The 12,285-nt window shown below is 35.4% G+C and overlaps 1 protein-coding gene and 1 non-coding gene across 4 annotated transcripts in view; both read right to left on the bottom strand.

Annotated features, from left to right (window-relative positions):
* Positions 1-973: 973 nt before the first annotated feature.
* On the bottom strand, positions 974-1,077 carry LOC113606939 (U6 spliceosomal RNA). The gene has a single exon (XR_003427769.1). It is a non-coding gene; the product is annotated as a U6 spliceosomal RNA (small nuclear RNA).
* Positions 1,078-4,981: 3,904 nt separating this feature from the next.
* Positions 4,982-12,285, bottom strand: part of YIPF5 (Yip1 domain family member 5) — a 14,026-nt gene continuing 6,722 nt past the window's right edge. For all 3 annotated transcript variants that reach the window (XM_027081728.1, XM_027081729.1, XM_027081730.1), the window contains 4 exons: positions 10,099-10,271; positions 9,100-9,245; positions 7,154-7,335; positions 4,982-5,447 (listed from right to left, as the gene is read on the bottom strand). In XM_027081728.1, the coding sequence (XP_026937529.1) occupies positions 5,285-5,447; positions 7,154-7,335; positions 9,100-9,245; positions 10,099-10,271 (664 nt within the window). In that variant the 3' untranslated portion in view covers positions 4,982-5,284. The remainder of the gene's footprint in view (positions 5,448-7,153; positions 7,336-9,099; positions 9,246-10,098; positions 10,272-12,285) is intronic.

The following is a 12,285-nucleotide window of genomic DNA, read 5'->3' as shown; positions in this document are numbered from 1 at the left end:
CTGCATCTTCATTCCTGTCCTGCCCCTAGGTTCTTCAAAACCATTTTTTTTTTTTTAGATTCCATATATATGTGTTAGTATACAGTATTTGCTTTTCTTTTTCTTACTTCACTCTGTATAACAGACTCTAGGTCCATCCACCTCACTACAAATAACTCAATTTTGTTTCTTTTTATGACTAATATTCCATTGTATATATGTGCCACATCTTCTTTATCCATTCATCTGTCGATGGACACTTAGGTTGCTTCCAGGTGCTAGCTATTGTAAATAGAGCTGCAATGAACATTGTGGTATATGACTCTTTTTGAATTATGGTTTTCTCAGGGTATATGCCCAGTAGTGGGATTGCTGGGTCACATGGTAGTTCTATTTTTAGTTTTTTAAGGAACCTCCATACTGTTCTCCATACTGGCTGTATCAATTTACATTCCCACCAACAGTGCAAGAGGGTTCCCTTTTCTCCACACCCTCTCCAGCATTTATTGTTTCTAGATTTTTTGATGATGGCCATTCTGACCAGTGTGAGGTGATATCTCATTGTAGTTTTGATTTGCATTTCTCTAATGATTAGTGATGTTGAGCATCCTTTCATGTGTTTGTTGGCAATCTGTATATCTTCTTTGGAGAAATATCTATTTAGGTCTTCTGCCCAGTTTTGGAGTGGGTTGTTTGTTTTTTTGATACTGAGCTGCATGAGCTGCTTGTAAATTTTGGAGATTAATCCTTTGTCAGTTGCTTCATTTGCAAATATTTTCTCCCATTCTGAGGGTTGTCTTTGGTCTTGTTTATGGTTTCCTTTGCTGTGCAAAGGCTTTTAAGTTTCATTAGGTTCCATTGTTTATTTTTGTTTTTATTTCCATTACTCTAGGAGGTGGAGCAAAAAGGATCTTGCTGTGATTTCTGTCATAGAGTGTTCTGCCTATGTTTTCCTCTAAGAGTTTTGTAGTGTCTGGCCTTACATTTAGGTCTTAAAAATATGGAACGCTTCACGAACTTGTGTGTCATCCTTGTGCAGGGGCCACGGTAATCTCTGTATCGCTCCAATTTTAGTATATGTGCTGCCGAAGCAAGCACTAAAATAACAGGGCTTTTAGGATCATTGACTGCCTAGAGAAAAGATGCTACCAAGTCCTATAATATCAAAAATCACAAAACTGAAACCTACAAGCAAATGTGTCATTAAATTTTACAAAGACATTCGTTTGAACTGTAATTACCTGGGGAAAAAAATGAAATAACCATGTTGTTTTCTCTATTTTTAAGAGAATCAGAGTAGGCCAACTAGGTATAAATTTACAAGCATCTTAAATGTTTATGAGTACTTCCTTTGTTTTCTCATATTTAAAATTTCTTTTGTGCTGCAAGTGTTGAAAAGCGATTATAACGCCTTAATACGTAATTCATCACCCTACAAGCTATCACCATATTTAGTGGTAGTTTCAGAAAAAAAAAAAATTATGTATGCAAGATAAGCCTAATAAAACTCATGAAAAATGTAATATCCGATTTTTAGAACCTAATGTGCTCAAGGAAGTATTTGTGCTTTTAAATTAGGAGAACTCTATATTTAATTAGTCCTCATTTGCGTACGTAATCTTTTTAATTTATTTGCACAAACACAGGACATTGTGCTCCATCAGCAGGTAATGTTCTTTATTAACTAGACTAGGAACTTCATGCACAGGAAGAAATATTCCTATCTGTGATGCAAAAGTCAGAACTACACACTGTCTTGACTTCGTTCTTCAGGTTTTATGGTCACCATTCCAAGATAATAGAATAGAATAATATAAAACACTTGACTAGGTAATCTGCCAATCTCTAGAAATCAGTAATTTAATATTTAATGTTTGTTTTTACGTACTGCCCAGTTACAAACTGGGTATTTATGCATGAACAAAGTAACTTATTGAAATTCAAGTACTACTAATAATGCACTAAAATTCAAACTTCAATAATTTGGATGGTGGCAGAAGTAGAACTGATTAAAAGTCAGTGATTTCTTCATTGGTGGTGTCAACTAATAACAGCCTAGATTGTGGAGAAAGTGGTGAGGACAGGCTTTAAGATGTTTGAAAGTCAACACTGTATGCTTGACAAGCTAATGACAGATCATACTTATCTACTCATTAAAGCACATGAAACAATTTTTCCTTAGGGCATTTCCAATAGACCCTGATAATCTTGTTATTGCCACTCCTTCCCCCAAATCCTAAATACATTCTAAAAAGAAAACAAGAAACTCTCATTAACTACTGTGACTAAAAAAGTACTTGTGTTTTTGCCTACTACTAAATGCTTCATTCTTAAAGTTACTTTGAAAACAAGCATATTATTAAGATACAAATACATTGCTTGAGGAATAACTTAAGCTTTCATTTTCAAATAAATTGAGATTTACAATAATTGAGTTCATTTGGTGATTTGGAATTTGACACTACAGGATGAATCAGTGGATACTTTGCGAGGACAGATTTCACTTGGGGCTACTGTTTGGGTAGGAAGCTTGCTCTAGCTAAAGTCTTGAAGGAAGGCCCAGTGCTGTTCTTTGGTAAGTACTCTTCATGTGATGATCTACACCGAGTTACGTTTTTTTGGAAAACTTTTGGCACAACTTTACAACAGGCTAAGCACTGTGTCATATATAATTTTTTCTCCCACACGGCAAGTTAAGCAAATTGTTCAAGTCATTACATTAGATATGCTCTATATGACAACAGGCAGATCTCCAAATATCATCTTGATTTCCCATAATTCTTCATGACTGGGTCTGAGTATCCTATAACATTACAGAGATAACTGTCCTCACTTAGTTTTGGAATATATTTGAGTTGAGCAATGCCTATTATAGTTGCAAAATGTCATATGCATAGTACTTAGATCCCATCCCAAGTCAAATCATTACATACATTTTAAAAAATTCTCTTTGATTGGATGACCAGTATGTAAGGACAGTGTTTAAAGATTTACAGAATTTTTCATTATCTGCATAACTTTATCTGGCAAAAGAATGCCTATTTCTATAAGCTTTCTTATACAGCTCCTGAAAACACCCATTGGTAAACGTATTACAGCAAAGTTGTAAAATATACATTTATACTATATGTAAAATCAACTGCATGTCTTTGGCATACATGCTTGCATAAACACACTCGCTTGAGTGAGTGAACCTGAAAAATCCACTCACAAAGAGTTTTACTCAGAGACAGTCACTGGGTTAAGCTTTTAGTGATGCTGAGAGCATCTCCAGTACTTAAAGGTACATCCATGGTTTGGGTATAAAATGGACCTAAAAGCAAACCATATGCTCTTCCTGGTACTTAGCTGAAGCAGCAGAAAGCTATTCCGATGCTAGAGAAAAACATTACCACATCGTATTTCTGAGACACAGTTATGTCCGTTTTTAAAGTATGCACAAATATGGCTACATATACTGTATTTTTGATGAGAGAGTTTTATAAAAGGGAAATTTTGGTCACGCATGCCTCTTCATGTAAACAAGCAAACTTGAGAACTCTTGTATCAAAGGCAATTCCACTGTGTACCCATTCTGACAGAATATAAAATAGTTTTGCAACTAATCATTTTGGGGTTAAATAAAAGACAACTAACAACAAAAATCTCTACATTATTGATTTAAACTAAAAATTATTTTGTTGGGGGTGGAGGCAAAAAAATAAGAAAACAGTTTGATCCATTTGGGGAATTTAGCTGAAGATTAATGGTCTTAAGTCTAACTAACCGAGGGAGATTTTAATTCCCAAAGCATTATCTACCCTTTTCATTAGGAAGAACTGGATATTAACAGAAGGCACCCATTACATTTACCTTAGGAAGAACTGTTTACACTTATAAAATGAATTGAAAAAGGCAAAAAAGATACTATCCAAGGATTATAATAAAAAATATTCTAAAACAATTTGGTAAGTTTAAAAACCCAGCCAATAGCTAATTACTAGTGAGTACGTTCCTCCAGAAGATTAAATATTAATGAAGGAAAACAAATTTATGTAATTCCAGAGATCAGAAATCATGATCTTCTTGTAAGAAGTATGTTTTATTATTTTAACCTTTTATGGTTGAACACTAGCTCTAAAAAAGAACCATGAATATGTCAGCGTGGCATTTCTTTTTATTTAGTCTGAAAGCCTCCTCTTAAAAAAAAAAAAAAACAAAAAAGAGCAACATTTTCCCTCCCAGTATGGCATCTTTCTCATAACTGAGCTTTGTCCAAAATCAGAATCTGGCTCCAGAAAAAGCCAATCATCAAGATATGGTATTTTCTTACAGACTTTCTGACAAGAGAACATGACAATATTAACCAAATAAATTCAACACAAGGAAATAATGTAACTCAAAGCAAACTACTTTTTGTTTAATCTCATTTTTTGATTCTATACTAGATGACCACTATTCTTAAAGCTTAAAATAAATTGGGAATACAAGTCAAAACCAGACCCTAGTTAAAGAAAATGGAACACCGAGAACAGTGGGTTAGCAAAAGTAAACTCAACAACACACTTTAAATCAACTGGGAAAATTTTAATTAATAAGCATCAAATGTACTTTACATTGAAACTGCAATACTGAAACTGTGACATTTTAAATATTCTTCGCAAAAAAGGTTAGTGATTTTCTTTTTCCTGGGAAACATGGAGATCAAATTATGAGCATTAATGCAGAGTCTAGGTCACTGTGGTTTAGTTAATGCTAGTATCTGAAGAGAAGTTCACATTTCCCATCTACAATAAGGTAGACTGTGAACTACTTGTATCGCTGAATTTAGCTAAAATTCCATGAGATAATTTAGAGGACTGTCAAACTTTTGAAGTGCAAACTCATAAAACTTTACATTGGGATCACTTTTTTGCTTCAACTGCACCTGACTTGACAATACAGGTAATTTTTATTTCCTAACTCCTTGGAAAATATTTCTCCAATAAGTCTTAGTTTCCCACAGTTGATAAAAATCCATCAAAAACATTATGTTAGCAAGGAGAAGAGCTGTTTTTCTAAGGCTGCAGGAACACGAAAGAAATAGCACTTCTTATTTGTATTAGCACAAACATTTAAACCTAGTCATACTGCAGGTAAATCCAATATAGTATTCAAAAGTTCTATAAAAATGAACAAAAGATACGTATTTACTTCCATTGCTCCAAGAGTCAAACATCAGATCTGCACGAGAGTTGTACTGTAGCACTTTGCTGGTCCAACTTAAGAGTTCAAAGTCCTTTTTGCTATTTGGCCCAATGATGTCCACATCCGAGATAAATTCAGTTCAAAAAACAGAAATTAGGGCAAAGATTCCGTATAGCAAAGCACAAGGATATGCTACTAGAAGTTGCTGTCCTTCCATGGCTAATGCAGAAATAAAAATTTTGGAAGCAGAAAAACTACACCATCCAATAATTCCAGCAGTGAGAATGATTCCTACCATTCCTCTGTAGCCGACAAGGAAAAACAGGGCGAGGGGAGAGAAACAGTAGATGAGATTAGTTACATAAGTTTTAAAAAAGCACTTAAAAATTCACATGTAGATATCCGCAGAAATAATCAAGATGTTTTTCAAATACTGAAATGTACCTCACAGTGAATTCCATTATTTCATGTGATAAAAAGCTCATCTATAACACATCTTGCTCCTTAATCAAGCACAATTTCTCAGCCTTGGCAGCACTGACATTTGGGGTGGATGCACTTTTGCTGTGGGGGCGTATCTGTCCATCGTTAGGAAGTGACGCAGCATCCTGGCCTCCAGCCATAAAATACCAGGAGCATCCATGCCTCCCACAGTTTTTCACAACTGAAATTGTCTCCAGACATTGCCAAGTGTCCCCCGGTTGCAAAACTAACTCCGGTGGGAAAACGCTGTTTCAGTAGAAAATACTGTGTGTAAAATTTGAATGTAAATGTATCGATCTTAACAAATGAGAAGAGTGAAGCAGGGACACTGTGAGGCCATCATCCTGCCAAATCTCTACTACCAAATAGGTGATATATACTCTTCTCCTAAACTTTCATTTTCAAAGTGTAACAAAGCTCAATCTTTGGTCGTCCAGCACTAGCCACAAGGAGGAGCCTGAACTGTTGAGAGAGCATCTGTGCACTGGCCATGAGAAGTAATGTTATTAGCTGTACTTATACCTTTATTTTTAATTTTATTTTTAAGTTTTTTTTATTTTTTTCGGTACGCAGGCCTCCCACCGTTGTGGCCTCTCCCACTGCGGAGCACAGGCTCCAGACACGCAGGCTCAGCGGCCATGGCTCACGGGCCCAGCCGCTCCGCGGCATGTGAGATCTTCCTGGACTGGGGCACGAACCCGCGTCCCCTGCATCGGCAGGCGGACTCCCAACCACGGCGCCACCAGGGAAGCCCTATACCTTTATTTTTAACCTTACCTAAAATATTATTTTAAAATAACACATATTTAAAGCTGTGTACATCTGGGAACACGGTAGGCTTGTAACAGCCTCTTCCATAAAAAGAATGCTCCATTTTTAGTTAAAAAGCTGCTAAAGAGAGAATATGTGTTTATTATTCATCCACTTAGCATATGCCCGATATCTTTTTTTTTTTTTTGTGGTACACAGGCCTCTCACTGTTTGTGGCCTCTCCCTTTGCGGAGCACAGGCTCCGGATGCACAGGCTCAGCGGCCATGGCTCACAGGCCCAGCCGCTCCGCAGCATGTGGCATCTTCCCGGACTGGGGCACGGACCCGTGTCCCCTGCATCGGCAGGCGGACTCTCAACCACTGCGCCACCAGGGAAGCCCTGCGCCACCAGGGAAGAAGTCAGATATGGTATAAAAAATATCAAAGAGAGGGTAAGTATAATTCTAAACAACTTGACCTTTTCCATGCAGTATTTAAGTTAACAATCACCACTGTTCAATTTGTTTATGGACACTGCTAAGTACACAAAAAACTAAATTCTTTATCATAGGTAAAAGAGAGATGGTATAAAAGATTTTTAAACTTATTCTCACTTCCATTATTCATCACTGAGAAATATAAAACACAGTCCTCACATATAAGAGGCACTATCTAATATGTTGTTGAATCAGTGATTTATCTCTAACTGATGGTGAGGTAAATCCTATTACACAGAATTAGTCAATCAACCCCCAAAATAAAGACCAGCACTTACTGCAAAGAAAATATCACTGCAAAGCTGGAAAGCAGGATCATGGGAAGAAGACAATATCCAAGGACACTTGCCACACAACCGAAGGAAACACCAGTCATACTCATTAAGTTTAATAAACAAAACATTCCTAGGCATCCAATTGCACTGATCCCATATACATAGCCAAACTGGATTTTGCCAGCCTATGGGTAAAGAAAAGATTACAGGTTAAGGACAAAATAGTTATTTTTGGCTTCTTTCACCTGAAATGGCACTCACAGAAGATATACAACTTGTGAGCATTAAAATCCACAAAGGTACCTATTCTTTATACGGAGAAGTAAAACAGTGAGCAGACTGGCTTTTATATCCTTCTTAAGAAGTTTAAAATATCCACCTCCCAACACACAGATATTGTTTTTCATTTTCTAGTTACCATTTGAGCTTGGCACAGAATTCAGCAAAGATATAAAATCATGGTATGATCACCTAAAGTAGCAGATTTCTAAAAATAAATCTGGCTGATTTTAAGCAAATAAACTACAGAGACAAGATGGAAAGCCATTCAGATGTTTGGATAGTAACTAGTATCACTTGAAAGTACGCAAATTCCATCAAAATTGCCCTGAAGCAATTTATTCTCATTGGCAGATGTAGCTATAATCTTTTTAACAGCAGAAATAATCTCATTATTCACTTTACATGGGTGTTAGAGGAATTAGGAGAAAGGAAGCCAAGAGAAGCAGGAAGCCAGGGTTCTGTGAGGAGGGGAGGAGAAAAGAAAAGTGGTTAATAACTGGGCAAGAGGAATATAATGGAATATATTTTCTTCTTTGTTCTTCCAAATTGTTGGTTGCTTTATACAGTTCTCTGACAAACAAACAAACAAACACAAACCTTAAAGATTCTGCTCTTATAAAAGACAGCACTGAACAGTCTTAGGGCAGTGAATGTTAGCTTAATTGTAGTTAGTATTCTTAGTCCAGCTATGTGAACAAACATTGTTATGCTATCACTAAAATCAGTCCACAGAGAAGCCTTTAAAAAGTTCCTGGTTTGTCAGATGTTTGACATATAAAACTCAATTGGGAGAATGTCTCCACAGATTACATTAAATAGCAAAATCCTTGGGATTTTTGTTAGAATCAATATTTGTTTGTAAATACTTGAGTAAGAGTGTAGAAGTTTAAAAGGGCTCAGCTGAGTTCACTAATGCACTCATATAGTAATAATAAAACCTTATACTTATACAGAGCTTTAAACTTTTCAAAGTGTCCTCACATAACCTGTCTTGCTTAATCTCCAAAACAAACTTGTTAGGTGGGAAGCATAGTATTATCTATGAGAGGGAGGTGAAGGATGAAATGACTTTGCTCAAGGGTAGAGTAGGAGCACTGAGTTCACGCCCAGTTTTTCTGACTAAAAAGTCCATCTTCGATCCATTATGTCATTTACCTCTTCTAATTCAGAAACGACATAAAATAAAACAAACAGTAATAATTATCTTTACAACTTTTCATTTTCAATATGCTTTAACATTCTTAGGGAGATGGGAGATAGGGACTAAAACCTGTTGCCTTTAATGTTTCAATTCATTAAATGTTAAAACAGTATATAGAAGACCAGCATTGCTACAACAAAACACCACCCAATGATGAAATTTTAAAAAATAGCAATAAGCTAAAAGTTTTGTCAGTTTTTGAAAGGAAGGAATTTTGATGAGAGACTAAAGCCATACGATATTTATTAATATTTTTTCCCTAATAACTGAAGCACTTAGTGAAACAAGAAATGCTTTCTAAATACACTATATCTATTATCAGTGGAGAAGTAATGAACAGGTACAAATTCAAACAACTCAATACTATTTAAGACACATCAAAGACTTGACTGTATAAGCAGAGTCTCAATAAAGGCTCTTGGTGGAACATCTGATCTCACACTGAGAGCTGCAGCTAACATCTTACCAGTAACAGTGTGGCTCCAAAAGCAAGGCAGAACACCATCGGTCCCGCCAAGTCAGTCTCGTTCATGATGCTGCCATCTGCTACTTTTAATGGGTGTAACACGGTGAGTGTTTTTTGCCAGATGTGATCAAAATTGATACCTAATTCTAAAGAAAAAGAAAATAAGGAAGTCAATCAGGATTTGTGATATACTTTTAGTTTACCAGAATCTATGTTGTAACAGGAGAAAAAATGAAACCACCAATATCAAAAGAGTGATCTAGCAATATCAGATGATATTATTTTGGTGAGTCCTCAATATCAGTCTTTACTGATTATGGTGTTTATTCCACAAATATCCAATTTCTGGTCTGATGTTAGAAACAGGTATGGACATGATGAAACAGACACTCTGCTATGTCTGCATAGCAAAGAATATATGAACAGTGTTAACAGTAAGGGACTCTATACCTGAGGCTTCAGGAACGCTGGAGTCCCTGTGAAAATGTATACAAAACTATGTCTCTCTGCATGTGTGTGCCTTTTTCTGAGGAGAGTATGCATAGCTTTCACTAGACTTTCAAAGCGTATCTGATCAAAAAACAAGAAACACTTTAGAGCTACTGCTTTTTGTGTTTCGGGATACAATTTGAAAAACACCATACTTTTCAGTGATGTTACTAGCTCTGTCAGCTTATTTCCATGCAGAATAATCAATACCACGCTATTTCCTCTCATTTCTTCCACTGATAGAATTTCAATAATAATCTGAAGTAAAAGTTACTCTGCTCATATACTGACATACTTTATTATCACTTTATAAAGATCTATTAAAAATCTGGTCCTCCTGGCTCAATGTGGTTTCATATACACTCTGTTCAAAATGAGTCACTTTAGTAGAAAACTGTTTTCTACAGTATTATTCTTTTAAAGAAAAGGGTAACTTCTCCAAACTAAGATTTATTTTCACTGACCAGCTGGGTACTATAGAGTACTATCAAGTGTTGCAACCAATCGTACCTTCTAATAAAGGTGGCTCATCCTCAAAGTTGTTTCCATATAATGGCTGAGGCGTAGTTGGAGTATACGCCTGAGCTGGCTGGAAAATCTGCCCGGTGTACGGCTGTTGTGGCTGCACCATGTCTGGAGGGACAAACCGGCCTTGGTGCGAGTAGTCATAGCCAGCATACTGTCTACAATAAAAGTAAGTTACATTTCTCAGAATTATGTCAACGCCCCAAACTGATACTCCCAACAGGCAGAAAATCTTAGTCATGCAATTCCCAGGATATCTCTTTGCCAGTTTTTATAAACGGTGGTTGAAATTAATTAGTAAGATCAAGCTGATTATCTACAATAAGTTGTCTGCATTTTACAGAGAATTTTCCTGATGATGTTAAAACTCACTTATGCAGTGCTTAAGCATTTCACAAACTATTAAGTTTTTAAACATCAGGAGGTCAACAAATGAAAACGTAAACGTTTTCTTGTACTTTCCCCTTTAGTGAGCATACATAAAGATAGCTGTGAAATAAAATTTATGCCCAAGACTATGAATAAAAACTCAGGATGACAGACTTTGTACTGCATGTTACGTTAATTTTCCACTGTAACTCAGATCTCTCCATGAGAATGAATGAGTATAAAATCATTCTTCTTTCTTCTCTGTAGTATGTTATTTTTTGCAAGTGGGTAAATCTCTTTAAGAACAACCATCAATTTCAAAAAGTGGAAAAAAATCAAGCTTCTTTTTTGTGAAAGCTTTCTGAATATACAAACATTATTAGCACACCTTGCATCTAAATAGTGCTTTTAATTTTTCAAAGTAATTGTATACCTATTGTCTCCTTTGCTATGTACTATAACAAATCTTGCATTTTAGAAGGAAACCTTACCATGGCTTTTTTAGTGATGAAAACAACAGGGAACAGAAGGATATTGAAGCAATATCTTTTAAAGACCTGTTTTACTATGTTCCAGAAAAATATGACTTAGCTATCAATGGTAAGAAATAAAGAAGTAAAGTAACTATTGTAAAAGTAAGTTACTTTAAAAATGAGAGCTGAGAAGCCTTAGAGATCTTTTAGTCTAATTATCTTTAAAAATTTTTAATTCCCTTTTGAAAAATATAAAAAATCTAATGACCTCATTATTGAGATTTTAAAATTAAATCTAATTTTTAAATTAACTGAACATCTTGATTAAAAGCAAATCAAAGGTGAAGGTTCAACTACACATAGCTCTCATTCTCATGACTTACCACGCTAGTCCAATACATGCTTAAAAAAATACTATTTTTCTAGCTATAAAATATAGAATTCGCTACAGCATTATTTTAATAGCAAAAAGTAGAAACCAAAACAAAATATAAACAGCTATCAGTAACTACACTGTGATATAGGCACAGACTACTCTGCACCTTTTTAAAGGTGTGAGGCAGTTTTGTCTGTACTCGTAAGAAATGATAATCAAGAAATATTCAGTGGGGAAGAAAAAATCTAATATTCAGAATAGTATATACCATATGCACCCACCGTGACTATGCTTTTTAGAATATGTATGCATATCTATGTGCATGTGTGTATATATATATACACGTACATTATATACACCATTATATAGGTAAAGGGACCCAGAGACAGGAGAAGTAAAAGACTTAATTTTCAGGTTATAAACTTTTGTACCTTTGCACCTTTAAAAATCCTGTATATTTATTATTTGTTGAAATTCATTAATTCTAAAATGTCATATGTAATACATGGGTATATATTAACTACTGAAAATTTCCAAAAACATAAATAATAGCCTTTTGAATATTACCGTGTAAAACACTGTTTTAAGTCTTTAATGTGAATTATCTCACATTATTCTCTCTACAATTCTTTAGGAGGTCAATTTTATCATCCTCTCCATTACAAAAATGTGGAAACATATTTGGGTTAAAATGATTTGTCCATGGTGGTGCCAGGATTCAAAACTAGACTTTTTAATTCCAATAGCCAGCTCTTATAACAACTGTAGTAAAAAATTACCCTCAAATCCTACCTGACAGAGACAGCCATTATATCTTTTTCTATACATGCATTTCCCCAGTCATTCTGGTATGCAAGGATCTTGATTACTATTCTCTCTCTCTCCCTCTCTCTCTCTCTCTCTGTCCCTCTCTCTCTCTCTCTCTCTCTCTCTCTCTCTCTCTCTCTCTCTCTC

Source organism: Aethalodelphis obliquidens, unplaced genomic scaffold (assembly GCF_003676395.1).
Source record: "Aethalodelphis obliquidens isolate GAN/ISIS:26980383/991018 unplaced genomic scaffold, ASM367639v1 scaffold45, whole genome shotgun sequence".
Lineage (NCBI taxonomy): Eukaryota > Metazoa > Chordata > Mammalia > Artiodactyla > Delphinidae > Aethalodelphis > Aethalodelphis obliquidens.
The sequence above is the reverse complement of the archived record's forward strand: the minus strand, read 5'-3'. Positions and strand labels throughout refer to the sequence as shown.